The 14,667-nt window shown below is 46.4% G+C and overlaps 1 protein-coding gene across 2 annotated transcripts in view; it reads right to left on the reverse strand.

Moving 5' to 3' along the window:
* Window positions 1-14,667, reverse strand: part of NR1H3 (nuclear receptor subfamily 1 group H member 3) — a 608,088-nt gene that overhangs the window by 15,909 nt on the left and 577,512 nt on the right. For both annotated transcript variants that reach the window (XM_069623157.1, XM_069623158.1), the window contains one exon: window positions 13,498-13,592. In XM_069623157.1, coding sequence (XP_069479258.1) covers window positions 13,498-13,592 — 95 coding nt within the window. The remainder of the gene's footprint in view (window positions 1-13,497; window positions 13,593-14,667) is intronic.

Consider the following 14,667-nt stretch of genomic DNA (forward strand, 5'->3'; position numbering starts at 1 on the left):
CATTGTAGGTTTCCCAAGGATCTGCTTGGTGTATAAAATGAAAAGAATGACATCATAGAATGGTGAACCGCTATTGAATTTGCTTGTGAGTGCAAGAAGTTGTTGAGACTGATCAGATTGCTTGGCTTCTCAGCAGGCTTTCTCAACGTGGGTACAGTGCCATTATGGAGTTGAGGGATGTTAGTACAGAAGATTGCAACAAACAAACGTGTCCTGCCCTTGAAGTTTGGAAAGACTCCTGCCGAATACTTGTGTCACTTATGTGAATGACTCCCTCAAAAACCTATTTTGGAGGGTTGAAGGCCATAAAGTAACCACTTTGGCTGGAACGATGAATTTTGTCGTTCTTGAGAACAATTTTGCTTCATGTTAAAGAGAGCTTACGCAACATTTAGCAGAATCATGAGAAACTCGCTATTGCTGCTGACCTATGGGTTTTCTATAGGGTGTCCCATAAGGACTAAACAGCTCCTCCTAAGTCTGAGGAGGTGAAAAGGCATAAACGGAAAGAGGGTGGTTCTGAAAACACTGGATGTCATAAGGCCCACAAAAACAAAAAGCATAAGTGGGAAAGCCACATGGAGAATATGATAATAGTAGTGGAACTCCAAATCCCAAACAAGAGAAATGTCATCATAAGATTCCCTACTTTTACAGAGCCACAGGATCTTGTGTCATTTATTGAGCAAGTGATCATGTGAAAGGGGATGTAAGGGTAAGACCTTGGGGGTCGACTCTGTGAATATGGCCTTCCCTTATGAGGAGGGAAGTACACTCACAGCAGCATTCTTCTCCCCAGACTCTATACCCCAAGGTGTAAGAGCTGGTGTTATTTTAGTGTCATTTGGATCCTTGTAGCAACACGTTGCTGAAGAGAATGCTGCCATACCGGATAATACTAAGTGTTATTTTAAGGATAGTGTACTGATGGATGGGGGAGATCCCACAGCTATCGGGGCACTGGGACAAGTGGAACTGTGGTGGAGTTAACATTGGTAAGCCAAGAAGAGGTTGGCAGAGCTCCTCTTAGGCCCACCCTCAAATGTTCCCAGTATTGTCTGTTACCTTAGCTGTAAATGGATGTGTAGTCAGTATTCCAGTGGCAAGTCCCAGGTAGAGTTCTACTGGGAAATGTGGGGTGTCAATCAGGAGACGGACAAGTCACAATTTTCTGTTTCTTTATTATTACCACTAGGTAAAACGGACTAATGTTTCCCTGAACCTATAAGTACAAGCCCTACTCTATAACAGAAACAAGTAAAAGGATGCTCGTCAGGATGTCTAAACATAAATTAAGTCCTTGGCCCGGAATCCTTCTCTAACCTAGCTTCTTCCCCTTCTTCTCAAAAGGAAATAAGAAAACAACAAAGGCATACTTTTGGGAACTACCCATTGAAAGGGCAGGCTGCTGGCGTCTGCCCCAACCCTGGGTCTCTTTACCATAGACCCTTGCCTATGTTTACAGTTCCAAGGATACAGTTTGTGTCATGGTGGAGTGTCGGTCAATGACTCCAGCCAGGCCACTTTGCTTCTCTTCCGAATCTAGATTACTCTCAGCCCTTCTACCATCTGGGAGACTTTCATCTTTCGTTCTGCAGGAGTTTGGGGTCTTCTCTGTCCCTTTCCCACTCTGGGATTTCTTCCTTCCTTCACCACTCTCGGGCTCTCATTTTTCTCACTCCCCACTTTGGTGCTGCTTTCTACTCTCCCCACTCTAGGTTATGCCTCATTCTCTCCCCCCTTTCTGGGGCATCTTCATTCTCTCCCCACTCCGGGCCTCTACTTTCTCTTGTCCACTTTGCTGCACACCTCCCATGCCAATGGATCCACCTGCTTGCTTTGATCAGTACTCCTCGGGAGGGGTGTGGGGTCTGCCTGGGACTCCTCATGCCGCATAGCGTGTTGCGCAACTTGTTAACTGGACTCAATGTTGGCCATCAGCAACTCTTCTCTCCTGTTTGCTCAGGACGAGGAGTGGTAGGCGGTTTCTTGGTGGGGCTTTGCACTGGCCCTCCGAGGTACTTTGTTCCAGTGGTTGCTATGGACTTTTAAGGTTGCTCATCCGTGGTATCTGCCTGCATTCTCTTAGTGCACACCGCAGGCCGGGATGACATGACTGAGTATGATTCATATTAATTTTCTCTCTCTCTCTCACCAAACCCCCCCTCCCCCTGGGTGCTTCAGTGCAGCTGAACTCTGCTGACTTTGCAGACTCTCTCCTGATTGGTCTGTTAAATGACGCACATCTAGGGGGCTGGTATACTCGCATCTCCGGGAGATTGGGCACAACATGCGTCAGAAGCAGAGCCAGCCATTATTAAAGAGGTTATAGGATTATCATACACCCCAGACCCTACATACCTCAAAGGTTTTAATGTCTGAGGTGAGAGGGGCGGAGTTGGTGACTTATACACCACTCTCTAGGGTCTCCCTGACACCAATGGTGGAGGCACCTCCAGAGGGATCCCGCATACTCTCTCCCCCTAGGGGGTGTTATGCATTGTGGGCCTCCCTAGTTCCAAAGGGTGTGGCTCCCCCTTGGGAGAGGTGGTAATCCCCCTGGATTCATCACATACCACCTGTTTGATTTAGGCCCTCCTCTAGCTGGTCTATTGGTTTTGTTTATTTATAAAGTGTCTACACACAGCCAGTGTTTCAAAGCACTCAAGGAGGGTGGGAACATGGGGAAAAAACAACAGTCGCTCAGAGCCCTTGAAATTCTGAGACGATAATAGTATGTACAGGCAGAGTACGTGCGTAAAATACATTTAACAGTTAGAGATACAGCAAATAGGCCTGATGGCGATTCTGCAGTTTTACCAGTGCGATTAAAGGGTGATGACAAGGGAGAACAGACAGACTAACTTCAGGCACGGTGCATATGGATCATGCAAGTGCACAGAGGGTCATAGGGATGGGGCGGTCCGAGTGCACCCGGTCGGTGGAGACTGGGGTAAGTGCAGAGAGAGCCACTCTCTTGGGTTATTCTCAAGTGCTGTGAGTGTGGGTGGGGGGTAGGGCCCGTAAGCAAGTGCGAGAGAGGACTGGCGAGGGTGCGAGGGACATGTGAGACTCTGAGGTACACCAGGCAGCCAGTCAGCAAGCTTTAAGGAAGAGGAGGGAGAGAGGGTAAGAGCAGAAAACTAGGTTAGCAGGGTAGAGGGAAAGAGAAGGAAGAAGAGAAGGCGGCCTTGAGGAGTTTCTGGAATTTGATCTTTGCTTGGAGAACCGGCTTACTCGCAGTATTTAGGTAAGCAGCGTTGCTGGTAGATAGGTCCCAGGCCCCAGAAAGCCTTGTGAGCAATGCAGAGGGTCTTGAACTTGATCCTTGCAGCCACAGGGAGCCAGTGAAGGGATTTTAGTGCCGGAAAGAGAGAGTTCTGTTCTGGATGAGTTGCAGAGGGCACAGGGCAGAAGAGGGGAGATCGAGAAAGAGGCTGTTGCAATAGTCTAGTCTAGAGAGAACCAGGGCTCTAGAGACAGTGAGCCACTGGCGGAAAGTGAGAAAAGGTAGAGTACCACTGAGGAGGTGTAGCTGATAGTTAAGACTTTAGAGATGTCCGAAATGTGAGAGAGGAAGGAAAGAGTGGAGTCAAAAACGTCCCCGAGGTTTCTTGCCTCACAGGTGGCTGCGGGCGCAGGGCCAGGGAGGCGGGCCCGAGTGAAGTGGGAAAGCGGGAGTAGGAGTCCCAATGCGAATGATCTCAGTCTTACTGGCGTTGAGGCAGAGGTTGTTTGCAGCACACCATGACTGAATGGCGGACAGACAGTCACATATGAGCAAGGAGGAGGAGCCGGCTGAGGGTAGCCTGAAAGATTGTTGCGTGTCATCCGCCTAACATTGGAAGTTAGAGTTGAAAGTGGCAAGTGCACGTGCCAGAGCAGCCATATAAACGTTGAAGAACTAGAGGGATAAGTTAGATCCCTGGGGAACGCAATAAGTTGAGAGAGCTATAATCAATAGAAAGACTCTGAGTTCCACCTGGGATGGGCAGTCAGAGAGAAAGGAGGTTAACCATGCCAGAGCCGTACCTGTGATTCCCTGGGAGTCACAGAGACGTGCGATCACAATGTTGTGGTTAACCGTCACAAACGCAGAGAAGAGGTCAAGGAGAATGAGGACAGAGGGAGCGTTAGTGTCAGGATTTGAGAGCAGGTCTTCAAAGGTTTTCAGAAGAGCAGCTTCCGTGCCTCTGGATACTCTAAAGCCAGACTGATGGTCATGGAAGCAACCAATAGATTGAGTGTGGTGGGTCAACTGAGAGATAGCCAACTTCTCCAGGAGTTTGGCCAGGAATTACAAACATCCAGGTTAGAGGAGAGGGATCTGTGATTATCAGGATCGGGCTCATCTTCCGACAAGCTGACCTGCCGCCTGCTCCAAAGGCAATACCGACTCACCATCTGTGCAAAGAAAAGAGCCCACATTCAGGGATGGGTCTCTGGCGCCTCGAATAACTCGGCTGAAGTTTTCAAATCTACAGGGAACTACCCAACCCCTCTGCAGTCTCCTCCTCACCTTCTCCTTCCCAGGCCCTCTGCAATGTACTGGCCTCCCATTTTGCCACCAAAACTCTGGACATTCTGACCACCCTTTCTACACTCCCTCACAACCCATCTCACACCTCCCCTGCCCCTCTCCTTCCTCCTTTTCCCCTGTCACACCTGAGGAAGTTACCAGAGTTGTCCGCTCCATGAAGGTCTCTTCTAAACAGGTCTCCACTTGCTCATCCGGGACCATCAAGGATAACATTGGCTCTCTTGTCCCTGCTCTTGCTCATTTTTACAATCATTCTCATCACTGGATCTCCCCCACTCTCCCTAGACACTCCCTTGTCCAGCCACTCCTGAAAAAACCTTCCTCTGATCCTACCTGCCCTGCCAGCTATCACCCTATTTACATCACCCCCTTCCTGGGGAAGTTACTTGAGAAGCTAGCCTTGCCACAACTTAACTCCTACACTGAACTTCTTCATGGCCTTCACGACCATCAATCTGGATTTCGAGCATACAGAGGCATGGAATCTACTCTTCTGAACACCTGTGAAGAACTGCTTGCATCTTTGGAGTCCAACTCCCCAGCTGTCCTTATCCTTCTCGATCTCTCCTCTACATTTGACACAGTTAACCATTCCATCCTCATACAAAGGCTCCACGATACACTTGGTATCTCGTAACGGGACTGGATTGGCTGTCCTTTTTCCTCACTAACCGCTCTTCCCAAGTCATCCTGGGCCCCTTCTCCTCTCCTACTTTCGTCTCCACTGTGGTGTCCGTCAGGGCTCTATTCTCTCCCCCTGGCTCTTTAACATCTACCTTGCTCTCCTTGCACGCCTCATCAGCTCCTTCTACTCCAACTTCCAGTCTTACACAGGTCAGACACAGCTCTTCTTCAGACTGCATGCTGACCCTCTTGCACCCTCCATCATCCCTGACTGCCTATCTGCCATCCAGTCCTGGTACGCCTCCAATGATCTCTGACTCAACGCCTCTAAAACTGAGATCCTTCCCCCCTGCTTCCTCCTTCTCCTCTCTGGTCTCCCTCCTTGGGCTCTCCCCCTGCGCCTTCATCTGAAGCCAGAAATGGAATCATCAACTATCAGTTCGTCCTTCTCTCAAAGGAATTATACATTTTCTCACTTTCCCACAGAGGCTCAATGTGACCCAAGCCCTGGTTCTCTCTAGCCTTAACTACTGTAACAACCTCCTCCTGAATCTTCCTTCTTCCACTCTGCGACCCCTTCAGCTTATCCAGAATAGGGTAGCAAGACTTATCCTTAGCCTTAAGCCCAGGGACCGCATCTCTCCTGCACTAATAAGTCTTCCCTGGCTCCCGGTTGCTGCATGGATTAAATTCAAATCCCTCTGCATCATCCACAAGGCTGTCTGAACCAGGGGACCACACTATCTTCAACTTTATCTCACTAAGTACTCTCCCTCTAGACCACTTTGCTCCTCTGGCACCAACTCTTTGAGTGCAACACCTTTTGCTAATAGGGGGCCGCTCACTTTCCTCTGCCGGCTTCCTCCTTTGGAATAGCCTCCCCTGGAGCAGGATCTTCTCAAATTACGGAAGCTCTTTAAGACTTTCCTCTTTTCCACCTCCTTCCCCCCTCCCCTCCTCTGCTAATCCCACAGATGCTGAATTGGTGTCCTTGGCCCGCGGCCCTAGGCTGTGTTGCATTCAACATTCCTAGCACTTTGTCGATGGGTCACCCACGAGCTCCGACTCCCCAGCGCTTACCCCTCTTCCATCATCTTCTCTGCATTTGCACGTTCTGAATACTCACAAGGCTTAGTAGGTTTGTCGCTCTCCCTCTGCTCTTAATATTGTGTTGTAATGTATTTCCCACCCCACCTCTTTCCCTCCCTCCCTGCCCTGTGGGAGCTTTGAAACATTATATTCTTATTGTATAAGCATCTAACAAGCAAACAAATAATAAATGAGCCGGAAATTCCTACCAGTAAGACAGTATGGTATATTGGTCATGGCCAGTTTGATGGCCAGGGCTTCTAACTTCACAGTGGCATCATTTTGTTCCCGGGGAAATCGTTTCAAACTGCTACACAATACCAGGCATTTTTGATGCAACTGGTTCAGAACAGCTTCTAATCCTTCCTTGGATGCATCTATCTAAAGTATAAACTCATTATTGAAGTCCGTCATTTTAAGAATATGTTAATCACAAAGGGTTTTCTTTAGGGCATCCGGCCTATTGTGGTTCCCACTTCTCCTCTCTCCCAGAGTCCAGACAAGTTTGTTTTGGTTGCAGGTTTTTTTTATTGGTCTGTAAAACTTTCAGAAAATGTGGAAACCTTTGGGATAAACCGACAGTAGTAGCCGGCTAGCCCTAGGAATGCTCTAAAGTGCTCCTAGGGGTTGTTGTTGGGTCCACTGCACTTACTTTTTGTATTTAGGGCTGAATTAACACATTGTGGACAAAACGCCCTATATATTTCACAGCACTTTGGGCCTGATGACATTTATTTGGGTTTGACATAAGTCCTGCCCTTTTCAAGGCCCTCGTGACCTCGTATAGGTGGCGCAGGTGTACTTGCCAGCTTGAGCTATGGATCACCATGTCATCTAAATAGGCTGCTACAAAGGACAAGTAAGGGTGTACTACTCTATCCATTAGGCTGTGAAATGTAGCTGGGGCTCCATGTAGGCCAAAGGTGAGAACTATAAACTGGTACTGACCATGAGGAGTGCTAAAGCCGGTAATTTCTCTACTTGCTGGGTTTAGGGGGTTTAGGGGGACTAGCCAATAACCTTTTTTCAAGTCCAAGGTGTTAATAAACTGGGCATTCTCTAGGCGTTCTATCAACTCATCAATTTTTGGCATAGGATAACTGTTGAAAACCGAGATAGGGTTAAGTCTACGAAAATCTACACAGAATCTCCATGAGCTGTCAGGTGTTGCTACAAGAAAGATAGGGGAAGACTAGAGGCTTTCTGAAGGTTCAATTCCCCCTTGCTTTTGTATCTTTTCTATCTCTTCTGCTATGATTCGTCTTTTAATATAGGGGATCTGATAGGGCTTCAGTTTGACCGGTTGTCCAGGAGGTAATCTAATGGAAGAAATTCCTAATTATTCCTGGTTCCTCTGAAAAGACCTCAGTGTATTGTGCTAGTAACCCCTGGAGGTCAGCCTGCTGCTCCCTAGTAAGATTATTGGGAATTTGGTTATGCTTTTTCCCCATCCTCAACAAGTAACGTCGCCATAGTTACGGTACTCTGCTCTGCTGGGTCAGTTCTCCAGGCTGATGGGATCGTTTTTTTGTGTTTGGTCAGGGTGTGAGAGCAGATAATGTGATGAATCCTGCGGCTCATCACGGAACCCCAGCATAAAGTCTCCTCCCATGTGGCCAGGGAAGGCAGCCGCTACAGGATCCTGACCATGGGGTGGGGGTGGTATCATGAGGGAGGATCACATGGGAGGATATGGCTGTCAGGGGGAAGTGATGACTCCCTTGGGAGAGACACGGTATTCGTCCTCTTATGAGGATGAAAACCCTATCATTCCAAAATACTTAATGGTGTGCTGTCATTGTACAAGTCCCTCCAATTAAACTACCCAAAGAACATGCTATGAAAATTCCTCTGATCAGATTAAAATGTGTACCTTGGGGGTTCAGGAAGTACATCTAACGTCCCCGAATTGCCATGATTCTGCTTTGGGTAGAGGTCCACACACCAATGTTAAGTCAAAACCTTTTCTATAACAAACCCTGACTGTAACAGATATTAGCTCCCCAAACACTCACAACTAACTAAACGTCAAAGGATTAATACCACTATGGACTCTCCATTTGCACTGAACCTCATAAATAATGTAAATTGTTCCTTGTACTGTTTTCTGGTTTAGATTTAATGTCATGTATTGCTTGTTGTATTTTCTTGTTCCTCGTGTAAAGTGCCTTGGATTAAACCGTTATATAAATTAAAATAAATACAAATACTTCAAGGTCCATAATGTCTGTGATACTGGGACGAGGAAGAAGGACCAGGAGTTAATGAGGATCAGAAATGTCATTGAACAAAATTTGCAGTCTAGTCGTTATCAAGCAAGGCACTTGAGAGGGACATTTAAATCCCACAATGACCTGCAGCTGAGAAGAGACGTGGAAGTAGTAGCAGAAGCAATCCAAAGCCCTGAGATTGTCAGAGAAGCAGAATGAAGAATGCCAGCCGGATGCAGAGCGAAGAAGCGGGCAGCATTGCAGAGGGCGCGCAGCAGGAAGCAGCATTGTGGACGGTGGTGGAAGAAGAAGCCCAGCCGGTTGGAATACGTGCTCCCAACACAACAGGGGCTGCTTCAGAGGGCGAGAGAATGCAGAAGCCCTACACAGCTGGCAGAGCTTCGGACCAGAACTGAAGTAGAGGCCGCTAAATTTACGCGAGAGCTGTCACCAAAGGAGGCAGAATGCAGCGGCCGAGAGGAAAACAGAGATGACGGAGAAAACCAGTGAGTTGGCCTCCCATTAGAGGTGACCCTGGGACGCACTGAGCAGGAGATTTGGCACTAGATAACAATATTGAATAGCAAACAATTAAAAAGTCGGAACAGGCAAAATTCCCCTTTCTAAGGGATACCAACCTGGGGAAAACTGTAACTAGTATTATCCACAGCCAAGAGACCGTAAAGAAGTAGTAGAAAGGCAACCAGGGCAACTGTAACCCGCAATGCCAAGAGGCGAGAATGAAGAAGTAGCAAAGAGGCGAAAAGGGCGCAACTTCCCCTTTATGGGATACCAATTGGGGAAGACCTGTAAACCACATTGACAATAGCCAAAGGGCGATCAAAAAGCAGTGAAAAGGCAATCTAGGCGCAATCCTCCTTTATTTGGGACACCAGCTTGGGGGAACCTGTAACCAACATTGGCACAAACCAAGGTACTATAAAGAGAGGCAGCTATTGTTCAACCCTCTTCACAAGGGATACTGGTGGGGAGAACTCTGGAACAAATATTGCCACTGAAGTTACTTGTAGGAGTTTTTCTTTCTGTCAAGAGACTGAAGCAGGAAAGGGACCATTAGTAGTTAGTCCTGGCCAAGTCAAGGTGCTAGATGGTGGATAGAACTTTTACTAATACATTTTTATAGCATTCTTAACAGATGGATTCATTTTTACCAATTTTTAAACTTTAATAGTATTTTTGAAACTGTGCCAAAGGATCTGGATATTTATGTGAGATTTAAGTTCACTGTGCTGGTACCTTTTGCATATTTACGAATCGTAAATAAATACTGTGATCTTCATTGCTGGCCGCAAGCGCAATAACTAGGGGTCGGAAAGTTGTTTTTATGTTCAAATCGCATAGTACTCTACACAAGTCTCAAGGAAGATGGAGGCCGGTAACCCCCTGAATCCCCCGAGCAAAGCTCCACACACAATCCCAAAATAGCCAACCTCCAACTATACTCACTGTTTCACCCCAAAGAGCTGACAGCAGGGTAAAAGGTGTCCGTGATTATTGGATACCTTCTGGAGAGGTATGTCTTTTGACAGCAAATGCACGTTTAAAGTGACAGTCATTTGTTTTTTTATAGCACTGAAGCCTCCTTATAGAATATGTGCATACCACCAGCCCCACCTTAGGACTTCATTCTATGGGCAAACATCTGATCTAGCTAAAGCAATGGAGAGAGGGGATTCATAGATGCAGAGTATCACCAAACAGCTTTATTCTCCTCTGCACAACAGAGCAAAGAAAAGCAGCCAGTGATCACTTTAAAATGCTTTTGGCCAAGTCATAGAGGGCCCCCCAATATTTGGGGTCCTTTTCAATTGTAACAGTTGCAAGCCTCATCATCACCCCTTCCCTCTCAGGCCTGTGGTCAACACAGCTCTTGTTCACATGTGGTACAACTGGCTTGTTGTGTCTTGTACATGCTTCTGGGGTGCCAGGGAGTGTGTGTGTGCTCACACTGCAGATGAAATATTCAAGGTCAGTAATATCTTTGTTTTTCTTCTGGGTTTAGTGCACAATTTTACCAACACAAGTGCTGTAAAGCATGGTAATAAGCAGTATAGAAAAACGATATCAGTTATATTTTGCATCCATGGCCTATGCACACCACCTTTGCATGCTGCTTCAGAGCAAAGTATTGGAAAGAGAACATTAATTCATTGCCTGGTGACAAAGCAATGTTGACATTGGGCATGCAAAGGGTTGGAAGCTTCATTCTCTTCCTAAATCCAGAGGCAAAGCTTCCTCGTTTAGTCATTAATGTGGGCAGATCATTAGTCAGCCACATCTGCACAGCTCTTGTTCACTTGCAGGACAGCTAGCTCTCAGTTAGGTTGTTGCTGCTAAGGGTAATGGGATGATTTTTTTTTCTCAAACTCTGAATAACAAGTCCAAGCACAGGGTTAAATCACTCTTTCTTCTGACTTGGTAATAATGTGTACTAACACCAGCGGCATGAAGTATGTTAATAAGCACTAGAAAAACCCTTTTGGTTAATAAATGTGATGCAGAATTGAAAGCACAAATAGCAATACAGACAAGAAGTACAACTAAAAATGCCTGTTTGTTGCCCCACATGCTCACTAAAAAAGCCTGGGGTGGGTGGGGGTATTCAAATTCGTCACATGACCCTCCCAGCTCCCCCAAATGAACAATCCAGCCCCCCCGTAGACAGCTTGTAAGGTACATTCGGCCCTCTGGCAAAACTAGTTGTACACACTTGCCTGAACTGTTTGACACACAAGGACACCAAAAAGAAATTCAGAAACATTTCCCAGCTTGAGACAGAGTAGCAAACTAGCAGCACTTTCCCAGCCAGCAACAAACAGAGTGAATTGGGATCGAAGATGGCTGCTTCCCTATGTTTAAAGACATCCCCAATGAACTCAGGACTACAAAGCAGCCCTGTCTTGGAGCATGCCCAGAGCGGGGATGTGACCACTCTGGCCAATCAGCATCCAAGCACTATATAAGGACCAGCTTCCATGACAAAAGTCGAAGGGAGTTTTTTGATACATAGAAAGCAGTTTGTAGCATTAAAGAGAAAGAGGAAGATTGCTTGAGTAGAGAGAAAGGTTGCTGGGCTGGAGTGGAAGACCAGACTTAGAGCCAGAGATTAGGGGGTGATTCCTGGCCAGATTTTAAGACCTGCAGTGGAGTAGTGACTTTCAATCCTGGAGAACAGGGGCTGATTGTAAGACCTGATAGCAAAGAATGATTGGAAAACCTGGAGACAGGAGGAGACTAAAATCCAGAGACCAGTAATACAGAAAAGGAGACCAAAAGGTAGATGAATAGAAACCTGGTGACAGCCCTAATCAAGAAAAGGGCAGAGGAAGAAAAGGCCAAGGACTTTTATGAGCGAAAGACAGAACGTGAGGATGAAGGCCCTGAATGAGGTGAAGGCAATGCTGGAAGACAGAGAAGGTGAATAAAGAGGTTCTTACCAGGGAAGGGCAAGGCAGGAAAGGGCAGAGGCCCTGAAAAAAAAAAGAAAGAGTGAGGCCCTGAACAGAGAAAAGGAGGAAGCGTCCAAAGAAGGCAGAGAATCAAAGGCTAACGACCCTGGCCTAGGAGAAAGAGGTGGTGACAAGAAGGAGGAGGTGAAGAAAGTAAAAGGCTGCCTGGGACTAACCTAGGGAAGACAAACATACTATAATAAACCCCAACCATCCAATCATCTTAATTAAAAAGCATGAACTTGAATATCCTTATTGTGCCATTTGTTACAACTTTTCACAATCCCTAAATCCCTAAATCTCATTAGAACACTAACAAATGGATAGAGTAGGGATAGCTAGAAAGTCCCTGAGGGAGCCATAGATAGAAAAGATCACATGGCCTTTAGGTCCCCACTATCAGGAGATGACAGAAATTAGACACTGGGAGATAATATTCAATATCTACAAACCCTGGACCATGGACGCCCGGGTAAGGTGGGAGGGTCAAAACAAGATGCGAGAGAGGGACGGCCCTAGGCCCCACAAAGAAGTCAATAAAAACCCTTGAACCATCTCTGTGGCTTGGAATGATTGTTGTGCCATCTGTGCCATGCGACATAGGTTTCTTTCCTTGTTCACCAGAATAGGAGGGCCACACAATCTGTCCACTGGGATGGCTCTGAAAATCCATCTTAACAGCTTGTAAAGCCTCTTTCTGCATAGTCAACTTTTCGTAATGTATGCCTTTTGTTTGTTATATGTATTATCTTGAATAGATGGTGTCATTTTGTTGGGATTGTATAGAAAACTTGTCTCTGGACAGATATTCCAATAATTCTATTGTCTCTTCTTCTTTAAGGATGTGAGTTTTTAGACATAATGCCAACAAATTGAGTTAGTGTTATGAATTATATAGACAAATATTTCTCCAATGGCCACCTAGTTCTGGTCACTTCTCTAAAATGAATACATTGAAAAGTCATACAGCTCCAAAAATCATCTCCACGAAATTAGAGACGAAATGTGATTTTGTAAATTGGATTGCCTGTTGACCAGCTGACTGATGTTTTAGTCTTGTTGCCATGTCAAAGTTTAAGACTCACGCTGGTGCAAAGACTGGCTCATAGTTTGCCAGTTGGGTGAGGGTGGATTGGGTGAGCGTGGATGCTCTCAACTGGTCTGTGGGTTTTGCCTGCAGACGCACATCTGGCTGCGGTTGGGATGGCTGGTTTGAAGATTGAGATTAATGTTTGACTTGAGGGTTGGGGCTACGGTCTAAATGTCATTCCATGGATTGATGCTGTGGGGTTGGAGACTCATCATTGGCCGATGTGTTGGTTTTTGGGTCAAATTGAGGGTTGGTACTGAAGGCTCACAGTTGACCTGTGGGTTGAACCTGGAAACTTGCCAATGGTGTGTTGGCTTCTCATGGGTGGAAACCTACTATTGGTCAATAAGCGAGAGTCACAATTGTACAGCGGATTGGTGCTGGCTACTCCAAATTGATCCTTGGTGTTGAGTTGCTGGTCACTCCCATTTAGTCACACAACATAGGTTGGTACTTCCATCCGTCAGTACTCACCTTTGGTCGATGGATGCAGATGTAGCAGCTTAATGCCTCAACGTAGGTCTGCTGAAGCCGTTCCACAAGCCTCTGGTCTTGAACATTTGGCCGATCTGGAAGGAAGTCAATCAAAAATAATCTTAAGAAACCAGTCAGGCTCTTTCTACTTTCTCTCACACACATACCCACATACACCCACCGACACACACTATCTCTTCCCTTCTATCCCTCTACCCCTTTCTCTCTCTCGCGCTCTCTCTCTCTCTCTCTATTTCTCTTTCTCTCTCTCCATCCACTATGGAATTCCACTCCTATTCTCAGCACTCCCACAACTGCTATCTACCCTCAATCCACCATGAACCCTGTCAGTCCCCCCCATATTGCAGCAGCCTCTCAGAGTCTCCATCCAAAACATAGATTTTAAAGAGCACTCCTCATCTGGCCCCCATCCTCAGTGCATTCTAATCACCTCAGGTTTCCACATATGTGTTGCCCTTTGTTGCCATACCCACTTGATCCTGACTGCCTCAGGATACCCTTCCCATCCCCCTCACCTCACATTTATCCCCCAAATTATTTGCCGTAATGCACCCCTAATCTGCTAAAATCTTTCCTGCTCCCTTCAATTCTAAATTCTCTGGAGAACTTCCAAGGACCACCTTTTTTAACAATTAGAATAGATTATTTATAATCCGCTTAATACCCAGAGGTTTCTCAGCACAGACTAGGGATCAAACCTGTGTTGCTCCGCAGCGTCTTGCTTCCAAGGCGAGCGCGTTGCCTCTAAGCTATCCTCCCGAGACAATACCTCCTTGCAATACCCTTTCACCCTATGAGGTCTAGTTGCTGTGTTCATTGTCCACAGGAGTGCAGATATCACACATACAGCCGGACATATAACCAAAAGACTGAATAAGTATTTGTAAAACAATCTGTGTAGTCTGAGTTTATGCAACAGAGGTCCAGGAAATGCCATATAAACGCCAAACCATGGGGATACAGAAAATACTCAGAGACAAGTACTGTAGGTGCTAGATGGACATCGCACTTCTGTGGACCCCAGAGAAGGAATAAGTTATGTATCTGTAACTCCTGTTCTCCAGCACTGGAGAACAGGATTTACATACTCTTGAATATTCCTCGTCGTCAAGCTGGGAATCCTCAGTAATATTATAGCAGTGTACCTTT

The sequence above is a fragment of the Ambystoma mexicanum genome, chromosome 11 (assembly GCF_040938575.1).
Source record: "Ambystoma mexicanum isolate Mex_15411 chromosome 11, UKY_AmexF1_1, whole genome shotgun sequence".
NCBI lineage: Eukaryota > Metazoa > Chordata > Amphibia > Caudata > Ambystomatidae > Ambystoma > Ambystoma mexicanum.